The sequence below is a fragment of the Drosophila bipectinata genome, chromosome XL (genome assembly GCF_030179905.1).
Source record: "Drosophila bipectinata strain 14024-0381.07 chromosome XL, DbipHiC1v2, whole genome shotgun sequence".
Classification (NCBI taxonomy): Eukaryota; Metazoa; Arthropoda; class Insecta; order Diptera; family Drosophilidae; genus Drosophila; species Drosophila bipectinata.
Window position 1 is genome coordinate 16,159,961 of NC_091734.1, and position 13,490 is coordinate 16,173,450.

General features: G+C 42.9%; 2 protein-coding genes across 4 annotated transcripts; one reads left to right on the forward strand and one right to left on the reverse strand.

Annotated features, from left to right (window-relative positions):
* Nucleotides 1-423: 423 nt before the first annotated feature.
* car (vacuolar protein sorting-associated protein 33A) lies at nucleotides 424-3,080 on the reverse strand. Its single transcript, XM_017232495.2, has 2 exons — nucleotides 1,516-3,080; nucleotides 424-1,436 (listed from the first exon to the last, which is right to left on the reverse strand). Exons 1-2 carry the CDS (start codon nucleotides 2,968-2,970, stop codon nucleotides 1,026-1,028), a joined length of 1,866 nt encoding a protein of 621 aa, XP_017087984.2. The 5' UTR covers nucleotides 2,971-3,080; the 3' UTR covers nucleotides 424-1,025.
* A 508-nt stretch (nucleotides 3,081-3,588) lies between these two features.
* Grip84 (Gamma-tubulin ring protein 84) lies at nucleotides 3,589-8,594 on the forward strand. Of its 3 annotated transcripts, none has more exons than XM_017232490.3 (8): nucleotides 3,589-3,947; nucleotides 4,018-4,173; nucleotides 4,242-4,791; nucleotides 4,847-5,371; nucleotides 5,433-6,478; nucleotides 6,537-6,858; nucleotides 7,002-7,112; nucleotides 8,149-8,594. In XM_017232490.3, the coding sequence occupies exons 1-8, from the start codon at nucleotides 3,892-3,894 to the stop codon at nucleotides 8,365-8,367; spliced, it is 2,985 nt and encodes a 994-aa protein (XP_017087979.1). In that variant the 5' UTR covers nucleotides 3,589-3,891; the 3' UTR covers nucleotides 8,368-8,594. The 3 variants fall into 3 exon arrangements, with proteins under 3 accessions (XP_017087979.1, XP_017087980.1, XP_017087981.1); XM_017232491.3 differs by having other exon boundaries at nucleotides 4,242-4,788; XM_017232492.3 differs by lacking the exon at nucleotides 7,002-7,112 and having other exon boundaries at nucleotides 3,590-3,947.
* Nucleotides 8,595-13,490: the final 4,896 nt, after the last annotated feature.

The following is a 13,490-nucleotide window of genomic DNA, read 5'->3' on the forward strand; positions in this document are numbered from 1 at the left end:
TATCATCATTAGCTGTCAGACCTGGACGAGGCTAAATTCCAATGTCAAAGCCACAGACTGATGTTGAAAATATTTACTTTTTCAATGGAAATTAAAAATTGTGCAGCCTAAAAAATGCAGCCTGGCTCTTTCAATTATCTTTCTTCCCAGTGCACGTTGGATACACTTACACTTATTTTTTGAGTGGCAAGAATTGACTTAATAGTAGGATAGTTCGTCACTGGAATTTAACCACAAGAGCCTAATGAATCAGAAGTTTGGGGCTCGTGGTCCATTTTAAAGATGAAGAGCTACTTTTTTCGGGCTGTATGATCTCACTAGATCTAATACCATTCGATGGGGGCATCGCCTTTTTAGAACCGTAGCCAGCATCTGCGGCCGTCTTCTTATTATTCTTATTAGGACGGTATGAAAAACGCTTGATGAGTGTTTAGTTTACATTTATTTAGAATTTGAATAACGGATTTCAATATTTCATATTAAGATGAAGTAAAGCTTATGACAAAATATTTCATTAATCTGAAGCACGGGTATGTACATTGAAGGTATGCACTGCGAAACTGCAAATCCAATTCAGTTTTCCAGACCATATATGTGAGTTCTCTTGATAGGGTGACGGGAGTACACACATTTAACACTTATAATCGTTTGTGGCAACTGTAACTCTTTGAAGTGGCTAGATAATGTAATATTGAATACTTTTTTTACCCCTATGGGTGCACATCGGAAGTTGTAATTGGAATATATGCATATAAATATATATATATATATATCATAAAGGAGAATACAAAGATAAATGCTGAAATCGAAAAATATATGCTTTAAAAATATTTTCTATGCAGTACGGCTATGCGGCACTCCAATTTTAGGCCCTACTCCGCGGGCTCCGATCCATAAGCCGTCGCGCTGTGCCGCTTGCCCTTCTTTTTCGGTCTCGGCCTCAGCGGCCCCGACGCGTTTCATCCGCGCACCAGTCCATGGTCGCTGGACAGACGATGGGCCTCTAGACGGCTCAGGCGCCGACCTCATGATCCCATTAGGCTGTCGAGAAAGGAATTCTTGTTGACCACCTTCGTGGTGGCGATCAAGAACTCCACATTGTTGTCCTCCTGGGCTGATAGAAAGCGCAGTGCCGCGATCTCGGCGAACGTGCAACCACCCACAAAACATACCAGCACCACTCGAGGCACCTGCAACAACGAACCTTCGCCGACCATGCCTCCTGTGTGCCGTCCTCCGATGCCCACCAGCTGCGCCTGAAAGTCCTCAAATGTGGGCCCCGGCAGATTTGTGATTTGGCTCTTTAGGCTCTGCCATCCCAGTGGCTTTAGAGTATGCTCCACAAGTCGGACCGTCAGCGGGGCGTAGAAGCTGTGCACATAGCTGATGTCCTTCGGTTCCACCTCCACGTTGTCGTCCACAGTGAGATGAAGAGTCTGCAAAAACCCAGAAGCGAATTGGGTAACAATTATGAAGAATCTTTATTGGAAAATAATGTACGTAAGAGGCTTTTACCTTTCTCAAAACGGCATATGCCCTGGAATCCGTCTGCTGGTGCAGAAGTCCCGCCTTTTCCAGACTGCTCAATGTGAGCAGGACCTCTAGGCCGTAAACCTGCACGAGCTCGCGCTTGTAATGACTGAGTAGCTTCTCCTTGAACCCAGACGCGGCTGTGCACTGCAGGCACAGAAGCCGGAGAACAGTGCGCAGTGGCGCCTTACTGGCGATCTGATCCTCGATGTAAGCGCTTGGCTTGTCAAGGTCCTCGCACACCATAAACTCCTGCTCAGCTGCCAGATCGTCGGAAAAGTCGAAGGCGTTAACCTTCTCATGCAGCACACCCGCAATGGAAGTGTGCTTTGAGATTTCCGCCTTCTGAGTCATTAACTGCCGCAAGCTATCCACAAAGGTCTTCATTACCTTTATTTCTGTGTTCTGCGAATTAGAGTGCATCTGTGCGTGGATTTCCCGCGCCTTGCGAGCAAGAAGCTTGGTAACCTCATTGAAGTGCTTGTCTCGCAGTTCAGCGTACAGCTGCTCCCCGGAGTGCAGAAGCAGAGTCTTTTGTTGGGGGTCGCTAAGGGAGGTCTCCAAGTCAACGCCCTCGCCTCTACCATTTGCGTTTCCCCCCACAGACTCATCGTTTGCATTACCCCCCGCTGACTCCTCAGAAGAAAACAGATTTGCTGCCAGCGTCACCTTGTTCTCCCGAATGCCGAAAAACTCGTCAATGAGCCCCTCGTAGGTTAGTTGAGTCGCCAGGGGGCTAAGCAGATCAATGCTTCGGTCCAACAATATCAGTTGATCAATAACGCCTTTGTCGCCATGGTACAGCGCACGATCATCGCGACCCAGCTGTTTGGCGTGCTCCCACACCCGGTGCGCCTGCTCGCCCTTGCCATAAATTTTGAGGATGCGTCCGTAGAGCCGCTGCAGCTGCACAAGGCCGACTGCCATTTGATATAGCGAAGTGGTGTCTCCGTCGACACTCACGTCTCTGAATGCATACGGCAGCTCCATGGTGACCACGTCGGAATCTAACGGGAACAAGTTCCAGGTAAGCTCGGTGATTTGACCAAAGCTGTTAAGCACTCCACTGTTTTCCAAATGGCTGATGCACAAGCAGGAACGGCGTGGAACGAAAATGATGTGGAACTTGCGGCTACCAGGAGGGCTGGCTTTGACATGACCCACCAACAGGTCCATAAGCGCCACTTGCGGCCTCACCAGGTACACAACGTTGTTGACGTCTCTTGGCAAGTCTGGGCTCAGGGCCAGCAGCCGGAGGTTCCGATCCTTGAAAAGCTTTGGACGAGTGACCAAATCCAGTGGTCCGATCATAGCCTTGTCCAGCACTATAGCCTTGCAGCCCTTTATGCCATCTAGCAGCTTCGTCAATTCCCGGCAAGCGGACTCCTGCAGCAATTCCAGGTTTACACGATGCCCCTGGCCTTTCAGGTGGGGAAACATGTTGCGTGGTTGGTAATGGTGCTAGTCCTTGCCAGAGGATTCCGCCCTCTCAATCAAACGCCCACGGATTTCAGCTGCGGCTTAGGGTTGTTGATAATAATAGGGCTGTTGATAATATATCAATATATCGATATTCTGCTTCTTGATATATCGATAGCATCAACATAAAAAAAGCTTACATTTATATCGTGAATCTGTTTTTTTCCCCCAAAATAGGATATAAAATATTTAATTTATTACACGCCTCAAAATTTGAGGTAATATTTAAAAAAAAAGGTGTATTTTTTTGTTTTAAATATTAGGTTATTTTTAAATATCAGCAGAGTGCATTTTACGCTGGTAACGGCGCTCCCAAACTTATTTGCATGGTTTTTATTTAAATATAATTTGCCTAAATGTATAAGTATTATTATAGTGAATGGTGGCTAGGCTTGGCCAATTTAATTCTCCATTTTTTCCTTAGATTACCCTCGCGCATTTCAAAACAAATTCATACTCTGAATTGGAAAAGGTAATTGAAAAATGGGAGGAAGACTACTGTAATTGTAAAATAGTGACAACTTCACTGCGGAACGTGACCATTTCACAGTTCTAGTGCTGCCACTCTAGGGAAATTTTCATTTTGAGCAGTGGTAACACTTTTCTGCTATCTTACTTTTTCAATTATTTTTTGCGCCTCTTTGACTGCTTAATATCGTTTATTAATTCTGATTGCTACGTACCAAGAAGAGGAAAAACGCTATCTAATTCGTGCTAGAAAGTTAAGTGACTTCCTAACACGTGGCAACCCTGCTCGCCTGCGACAAGAAAACACTCAAAAGCGGGCTCAAGAGCAATCGGATATTCCTCTGCATCCGAAGCCAACAACTGTGAATTGTACCGTTGTCCCTACAGCTGCAACAACAAATTGCTAAAGCCACGATGTTTACAAACGACTCGGTGCGCCAAATACTCGCGGATCTTATTGAAGAGACCCAGTAAGTGCTGTAAGAGGGCAAGAGTGCTCAGGTGCAAGCTCATAACACTACTGCTTTTCTTTTACAATAGGACACCCATTACACCGGACGACATCATTCGGGAGTTCCGCGCCACGTATGACCGCCGCCTGTCCGTCGACAAGCTGATCGACGTGCTGGTGACCATCAGCAGGAAGCGTCCACAATTTTTGGAGGTGACCAAAGAGATTACGGAGATTCTCAGGACGTTAGTACCTAAACTTTGTCATTTTTAATCATTCAGAAAAAACACATTCATGTTATATTTTTTTTCAGAAAAGATCCTATGTTTGCACTTCTCGTCTTCGCCGAGCGGTACAGTAACGACGAGAGATTAAAGGCCCCGTTTCCGCCCCGTCTAATAGGCATGGCTTCCGTCTCAAGCCGCCCCAGGAAGACTAGCCTGTCAAGTAAGTCGCCCTCAAAAAAGTCTTCTTCTTCCTCCATATCTGGTTCCGCCTCCGCGACCTCGATCGCTTCGACATCCACCACCTCCTCCTCCTCCGCTGCTGGAGCTGACTTCGTTCGCAGTAACGCCGAGGACCTTCGGAGTCAGACCGAGTCTGCTCGGAGTCATTCCGAATCCACCCGAAGTCAAGTCGAGTCAGGTCGCGGTCATGCCGACTCCGTTCGCAACCACGTCCTGGAGCCACGCAAATCCCAAGCCATTCCGACATCGACACCTGTAAACAACCGCAAGGTTGTTGACGGCGACGCCAGCGCCGGCCAAGATGTGTTTGGCAAGCCCCAACACTCGCAACCGCTTCAAAGCCAGGAGTCACAACCCAAGGAAGAGCTGGACCGGGAGCGATGTGGTTTAAGTGTGGTAAGATAACTTACGCTTGAAAACTGTTTAATAACTCCAAAAATCTACTTCATAGATTAAGGAACGCGTTTTAAACGCCGTTTCCAACACTTCGATAGGCAGCTCTCGTTCCCTTGGAGGCGAGTTGCTTGGAGGAAAGTCGGCTACCAGCCTACGGAGTGGAGGCGCTCCATACATAGCACCGCCGGTGGGCACTCCGGACGAATATCGCACTCATATGCTGTGGGACTATTGCAATGTTGAGGGTGCCAAGATGCCACAGCCCGAGATTGGTGCCCTTCCTTTAAATGGCCAGCAGCGTGTGGTGCTCACGGAGCTTCTATACTGTCTGACGGGCGTGCGCGGCAGTTTCATCTCGCCCATCACCTCTGATCCAGATAGCGACGGTGTGAGCCGTTTCGAGACAAGCTTTACTGTTCACGCGCAGCTGGACCGCTCATTAGTAGAGCTGGTGCGGGAAATTCTTCCACTGGCATCGCATTTCGTGGGCATTCAAAGGATTGTCACTGAGACGAACAACCAAGGGCAGGTTATCAACTCGTTGAACGAGGCTCTGCAAAACCTGACCCATGACTTCTATGTAAGTAGAATTACATGTCCTTGTCCACGATTTCGGCTTACAACGTTTTTGTCCCTACCAGCTGCTACTCATCCAAGCGGAGCAGGAACTGCAAATGCAGCAGCTCACAGTACAGAAGCTGCTATTCTACCTGCATCCAACAAAGTGGGTGATGGAGGAGATTTGGACGTCGCTGGTGGACCTGCAGCTAACTGAGCTGCGGGGTGCAGCCGTGCTGTCACACCTGCACGCACGAATAAAGCGACTGGAAGGCGACAGAGCTGCCCAGCAACTGATCATTGGACTGACACGTAAGGCGGCCGAACCGTACATGCAAATGTTGCAGCTTTGGATCCAAAAGGGAGTGATTGTAGACCGCGGGCAGGAGTTTCTCGTTGAGGACAACGAGGTGATTCACCGCAACGAGCTGCCGGAGCACTACTCGGACGACTACTGGGAGAAGCGCTACACCGTTCGCCGCGACCGCATTCCAACGTTCCTGGAAAAATACTCCGACAAGATCCTGCGCACTGGGAAGTACCTGAACGTTATCCGGCAGTGTGGCAAGCGAGTGATGCCCACGCAGCAGATGGAGCTTGAGTTCGACCCGAGCAGTGAGCGTCATGTGACTGTGATCAATGATGCGTACTATTTTGCGGCCCGCATGCTGCTGGACGTTCTGCTGACTGAGAACGACCTAATGGGCCATCTGCAGTCGGTGAAACGTTACCTATTGCTCAACCAGGGCGACTTCACCATGCAGTTTATGGACGCCTGCGAGGACGAGTTGTCCAAGAACGTGGACCTAGTGCTGCCCATGACACTAGAGAATTTGCTGGGGCTCACTCTGCGTCTCTCATCCGCCCGCAACGATCCCTACAAGGACGACCTGCATTGCGAGCTGCTCACCTATGACCTGGTCACTCAGATGTCCAAGATCATGAATCAGAAAGAGGAGTACTGGCAGTCCCAGGACCGCCTCGACCTCAGTGGTCTCGAGTGCTTCGCTTTTACCTACGAGGTCAAGTGGCCGGTCTCGTTGGTGCTTAACCACATAGCCATTTCCAAATACCAGATGTTGTTCCGGCAGCTTTTCTACTGCAAGCACGTGGAGCGGCAGCTTTGCAAGTATGTCGTCGCAGTCCCTTTTCAGCTGGTTAGTTCCATAACGCCTTTTTGTTTTCAGAATCTGGAAGGAGAACTCCATAGCCAAGAAGTTTTCGCCGCATGCGGCGGAGCTGTACCGCTCGGCGTTCACACTGCGTCAGCGCATGATGAACGCCATCCAGAACCTTGAGTACTACATGATGATCGAAATCATCGAGCCCAACTGGCACATCTTTATAGAGAAGATGAAGAAGGTAGAGAATGTTGACAATGTGCTTCGACTGCACCAGGACTTCCTAGACTCATGTCTTAAGAACTGCATGCTAACGGAATCTTCGCACCTGAACCGTGCCATCTTCAAGCTCTGCAAGATTTGTCTCAAGTTCTGCGAGTTTATTCAGGTAAGATTTCTTGCCGTTTCCGCGATTCTTTAAATACCTGTCTCGTCTTGTTCTCTGCTCTGTTGCCCCTCTATCACCGCATCCAAACCCAAATCCAATCCGAAACCCGAATAATGTCCCGATTCCGTGCACCACCTTCACAGCGCTCGCAGCGTTTCTTTCTGGACGCCGAGCTCAAGTCCATGGTCTGCGATAGCAGTGACGACAGCACGGACAGCTCAGAGTCCGATCCGGAATGCTCGCACCGGCCACAGGTACTATATGGACTGTGCTTTCCCTTTTCTTTTTTTTCTCGTAATTCTTCTCTGTTTACCCCTTTTTTTCTTTGGGAGTTTGGCCCATATGCATGTCCCCCACTCTCCTTAACATCTTGATTTTTAACATCCATAAATGCAGTTTCGTTTGAGTTTAATGGAACTGCTCTCGACTGAGTATTTTTATTTTTTTATAGTAACCCAAAATTGCACGTAATATGAAACATATCCATTGGTAAATTAGGTCATCTTGGACTTTCGCTTGTAAATCTTATAAAATCACTGTCCTATAGATAGGTTTACAGTGTTTTGGGAAAATCAAAGTTTTTCAAAAGGGCGATTTGTGCCTTTTCGTTGGTGGATCTGGATTTCTACCGTTTGCTTACAATTTAAAGAAATTAATTAAAATAAACATATAATTCCCTAAAACGTAAATTAATGAAATAAATAAATAAATTAAATTAAACATAGATAATCCATGTACATTTCCATATTATTACTTTACTCTACAAATATGAAGTATTTAGAAATAGACATTCATATTTTTTTTAATATTGGTGTACATACATACGTATGTATGTCTTTTGTTGAATAAGTAAATGGTTTATTTTCTACATTTTATTAATTTTTCAATTTAAATCAGTGGTCGGCACTCAATACATTGATATGATTTTAATGCATAAGTATAACTAACGAACAGCAGAAAGTAGGCTTCGAGCATGATGTTTCATACGTTCTATACTGTGTGTGAACGGCAGAGCTCGGGTAGAGAAATTTTCTATGCCCCTGGAATAGGGCCCCGTCGAGCACTGACTTAAATAGAACTATTTATGTGTTATATATTTTAAAAAAATATTAATTTAATTTTGCTTGAGATTTGGTCTAACAAATAAAACCCAGACTTGAAACATTTTTTAGACGTTATCTTACAAAAATATTATTCTTATATAATTTATTTTTGATTATTTAGTTCTTTTCTAAAATCGGAATTAACGAAAGCTTTTTGTAACGAATTTGAATTTCTGCTTCCCGCTAGGTGGAGAGTACCTTGGATCCAACCGATACGTTTTCGGAGCGGGTAAAACGCTTTGACCTGGAGTTCACCGGCCTGCTCATATCCTTCCTGAAGCAAATCAACAACATGGCCAAGAAGAATACAGCAGACCGCTTCATGAACCTCGTCCACCGAATCAACTTCAACGCTTTCTACACCGACCAAATGGACAAGCTCTGCATGAATGATGCCTTGGGTTAAAAGTCGAGTCCCCACACCAAGTCACTACGAAAAAGCCGAAACGACAAGATCGAAGTATTAGGAGTGGATTACATAAGCCTACAACAGAAATTTTTAATTTAGGTAGAATCATTCCAGCATGTCTTCATATTGGCCATACCCACACGCACAAGCGCCCAAATTGTTTCTCATTTAGCTTTAAATTGTCAACTCGAATATTTATTTTTAATAAACGCCATAAAATTCCACCTAACAGTCGCTGCATTCGCGTCTACACAACTGCAATCAACGTCACTGGACACGGATTTCAACCAAAACGTAAGCCAGTAGCGTCGAATGCTGTCTGTGCCGCCGAGCTTGCCCTGTTCGCCGGAGACTGCTCCGGGAAGGCCGAGCCCCGCACCCACTTGGTGGGCCCCAGTCACAGTAGTCGGCCCGTAACACCATTGCACTTAATCCAGAAACCCAATCCTCACTGTTATAGCTATCGGATGTATATGACAGGTGAGAAACGAGTTCCAGTTTAGCTACAACAATCGTTGGTCGACCAAAAGTGATCCCTGTACGCTTCCATCGAGGTGGCCGGTATTGCTGGTCGTGCGCTGTCTTGTAACAGGCTGTTACTGACGTGCCAAATATGTTTATGCCGTCCACTATTTGACAGTTCAGGAACTGCCCGTCACGGGACGCGACGTTTGCAGGGGCCGGATCTCACTTGGTGTGAAAGCGCCTTTCTGACTGTTGTTCATCCTGAGGTACACATAGCAGTAGATAGGCCCTCCATACCATGTGCATCAGTAAGATCATGGACGGCAGATAATGGCCCAGTGAAAGGACGGCAGTTGGGTTTCTTGACATCATCGCCGGATTCACCATCTGTAGCGCTGGCGGTACCTGTTTGTAACATTTTACAATTAGTTCCTTTGAGGTTTATATTATGGAGTATTAAGTAACATATAAACGTTTTCAGGTTACAATCTATTCTTTATAATCTAGATTTTAGCAACCAGTTTCCAGGTTTGAAAATAATGATATACCCTTGTGTTGGATATTATAATTTTGTTAAAATTGAGACGGTGACACCTTAAACCTTAAAATGTATATACATATTTTTTTGATTTTGACCTCCTGAGTCGATATAAGCATCCTATAGTTCCACTATAACTGGATATTGGTTTGGAAATTACCCAACTTTTGCATTTTTGAAGATAGAAGATTGGGAATTGGTATTCAATTTTTTCTTAGATAGAATGAATTTTATAATAATATTCACTTAAGGACCGGCCAATTATATCCGATACTTCCGATCTACACTGCATGGGTATATCAACTTGGACTCCTTACGAAGTTAGCTTAAGGGGTTACGCCACCCTGACCGCGTGGAAACGGGACGGTTTTTCAGGAATTTCTTGTGACTAAACTAGTTGAGATAGGATTTTTCCACTTTTATTTCTATTTAATACAACTAATGAGCTTTATAAATTCTAAAAAAAAATTTGTTTTCAATTCAAAATGGCGGAGATATGAACATCGGCGATCATGGGTTTTTCCGGAGTGCTCCTTGATGGTGGGCATGATTCACGTGTCAATTTTCATCAGAAAAAAGTAAACAAAATTTTTTTTTAAAAAGTGATAAATTTGGAACAGAGTGACGTAGCCGTTTTAGAAAAAAAAAAAAATTACGCAAATGAGAGCACTTCAAAACTTGACTCAATGTTTTGGGCAAAAAATGTCGTACTAAAAATTGCATAAAAAAATTTCTATCCATTGGATCGAAAAAATCCTACGTCACTCTGTGGAAAATCCATGTAAGAAGATGTGTTTCAAATTTCAAGTCAATCGGTTGAACAGTTTTTATGTTTAATATATATTTTGAATAATTACACTATTTTTATACACTTGCAGAGCGTATTATAATTTTTTCCAAAAGTGTGCAGCGCAGTGAAGGAGACACTCCTATAAATCCTATAAAGTATTTAAAGTCTCTCAGTTTTAAAGCTATCAACTTGAAACTTTCCACACACCCTTCTTTCTTTTACGCAGTATGTATATAATAACAGCTGGGATCGGCCTACTATATCCTATAGCTGACATAACAGATTAATCGAAATGCTATAACTTTGGGCTTTTTAGAGAGTTCGAGAGTTGGTGTTAAAGAGTTCGGATTTGTATTGTATGAATAGTATTTTTGGAAAAATAATACGACATACCAAATTTCATAGGGATTGGCCGACTATATCCTGCCATATCGGAAATGATGCAACCTTCGTGTTTTTGAAGATAGAAAGTACAGATTTAAATTGGTTTCATTATGATATTCTTTTAAGGATCCCCCAACTATAACTGATTTTTGCGATATATATCTGGTTTTACCTGCAAGGGTATATCAACTTCGGCTTTGCCCGAAGTTAGCTTTCCTTTCTTGTTTTTTTTTTTTAAGAAGGTGATACTGGTTAGGAATATATACATATCTTTATATATGTTAATGTATCTTTAATGTATGTCTTCTTTGCAGCCTTTGACCAAAATTATAATACCCTCTGCAAAGGTATAAAAATAAATAATATTGAACTAAGAAAATAAGAGTCGGTGACTTGCTAAAATATTTGGTTTGTTAACTTAGGGACAAACTTAGTAAAATCAAAGAAATTTATTTTCTTTTATTTAAGTATATATGTCGTTTTTAAAAAGTATTTTAAAATAAAAATCTTATCTTGGAAAACAATAAAACCAGCTCTTAAGGTTATACTAAGGATGTTCAAAAAATTTGTTTTGCTTTGCTTTAAAGCCAGAAATTTTTTATATAATTTGTACACAATTTTCTTGAATATATTTCTCATTTAATGAATGAATGAAGAAGAAATTTTCCTCAATTTAAAGGGTTTACACCACGATAGGATTTTAAAATTTTTGAAAAAATGTTTATGGCTACATGTGATACTTTAGTATGTATCGTAAAATAACCTATCAAAATTCAAACTCCCTGCGCATCTCTTGGCCCTTTCTACTGCTCTCTCTATTCAAGCGACCTGTAGGGCACCGCCCCGCGCTATTTAAACTTTGATCGCCTTTTTGTCAAAACAAAATTTTTTAACATGGCCGGGAAGATTTTTCAAAGAGATTTTATTCCATCGACCTCAAATTTTTTGTGCATATACAACAAAACGTTCACTATGGAAATACGTAGGATTTTTATACCCTTGCAGAGGGTATTATAATTTTGTCCAAAAGTGTGCAACGCAGTAAAGAAGACATCTCCGACCCTATAAAGTATATATATTCTTGATCAGGATCACCTCCTGAGTTGATATGAGCATGTCCGTCTGTCTGTCTGTCTGTTTCTACGCAAACTAGTCTCCCAGTTTTAAAGCACACCCTTCTTTCCTTTGCACGTAGTATATAAGTCGGAACGACCGGAATCGGCCGACTATATCCTATAGCTGCCATATAACTGATTGATCGGAAATGGTATAACTTCGTTGTTTTTAGAGTTAGAGAGTTCAAATATTACATGAGAGCTATTTGTGGCTTTGTCGATAGCTTTAAAACTGAGAGACTAGTTTGCGTAGAAACAGACAGACGGACAGACTGACAGACGCACACACTCATATCATATCAGGAGGTGATCCTGATCAAGAATATATATACTTTATAGGGTCGGAGATGTCTTCTTTACTGCGTTGCACACTTTTGGATAAAATTATAATACCCTCTGCAAGGGTATAATAAGTATTATTCACGATGTGTATTTTTTTTGCTCAGAGAATAATGAATAATCAAAAATAAGAATTATTCAAAATTCTTTAGGGTCTTAAAAAATAATATACCATAAGAAAGAGTCCGGAAAGAGTCTGAGTCGATGCCTTTTACAGTATGTACGAATACGATGTTACAGTAATTAAAACATGAAACACGTTTTTTTCAAAACCACTTTTTTTGAGACTGCCGGACACATAACTCGAACAAATCTTAACCAATCGGTCTGAAATTTTGACAGTATATTTAAAATACCTTTATCTATCGACACACTTTCGACAGTTTTAATACTTTTACTTAAATATTTTTCTTAAAGTATAGCTGCTATAATCAGAATAAACACTTTAATAAAACTTTATGAATTTGGAAAAAAGGCCTTAAGAAAAAGTCCTAGCTTCCTTAAATAGTTTCATAAGGCAACTACAGAGTCTAGGGCTAAGGATCTGTTTGCAAAAAAGAAACGACAGACATTACTATATCGACTGTTCAAGAATGTACGAAACTTAAACGAATTTCTCCCAAAAAGTTTTAGGCCCTTTAAAAAAATCTTAATTGCCAACTAAATTTGTATGCATTTTAATTTGGAAGTTAGTACTAATATTATAAATTTAGTATGATAATATACTTAAATAATAACGCGTTGAAAAAAGCATTTGAAAATTTATTGTAAAGGGACGGGTGTTTCCAAGTATATTTTTTTGTCTGTCCGATGTGCAAAAATGTGCCAACTTTAATTTCCAATGATTTTACTCGATGGGCTGTCGGTTCTTGACCCGGAATGGCCAACTCCAGCTCATGCTCTCTTTGCCGGGCTCCACCGTGCCGGAGATGCATGCGCCTATACACACCCATAAAAGCCAATTTGCTAGGCATTTGTATATATACATATGTACATATGTATGGGCATATGCATGTATGTCCTGCAAATATTGGAGGGTACAGACGTGCATACACACATATGCACATCATATGTACATATATAAATATGCATGAAGCATATGCAGGTTCATGTATTCGTTCGCCATTAGCCGACATCAGACCGTCATCTCTATAAAGTCGCCCACAACTGGTCGCCCCGCAGCCACCCTTTCTGCCACTCCCCTCCTATCCGTGCCCCTCCGAATCCTTCCTTCCACATGCAATTGGCAATTTAAGCTCGCATGAATTATCGACAATCAATTATGGTTTTTGGCCATGCCGCTCGCCTGGCTCCATCCTCGGACCACTGGGCCTGGCTCTGAAATGTTCATATACTCTCGGACACTGGCACACCCGTACACCCGGCACCCGGAACAGCCTTTGAATCAGACCCCGGATGCGAACCAGCCAGCCAGTCCGTATACGTTAATTAATCAAAAGCCCATCTATTTATCGATTCGGCATTTACA

What these genes read in the sequence shown, in the direction of transcription:
- car (XM_017232495.2), bottom strand. Translation starts at nt 2,970, where the DNA reads ATGTTTCCCCACCTGAAAGGCCAGGGGCATCGTGTAAACCTGGAATTG. An exon ending in CATATGCCGTTTTGAGAAAG is followed by an intron (nt 1,437 to 1,515) that starts GTAAAAGCCTCT and finishes GGGTTTTTGCAG; the next exon opens with ACTCTTCATCTCACTGTGGA.
- Grip84 (XM_017232490.3), top strand. Translation starts at nt 3,892, where the DNA reads ATGTTTACAAACGACTCGGTGCGCCAAATACTCGCGGATCTTATTGAA. An exon ending in ATTACGGAGATTCTCAGGAC is followed by an intron (nt 4,174 to 4,241) that starts GTTAGTACCTAA and finishes ATTTTTTTTCAG; the next exon opens with AAAAGATCCTATGTTTGCAC. An exon ending in GTGGAGCGGCAGCTTTGCAA is followed by an intron (nt 6,479 to 6,536) that starts GTATGTCGTCGC and finishes TTTTGTTTTCAG; the next exon opens with AATCTGGAAGGAGAACTCCA.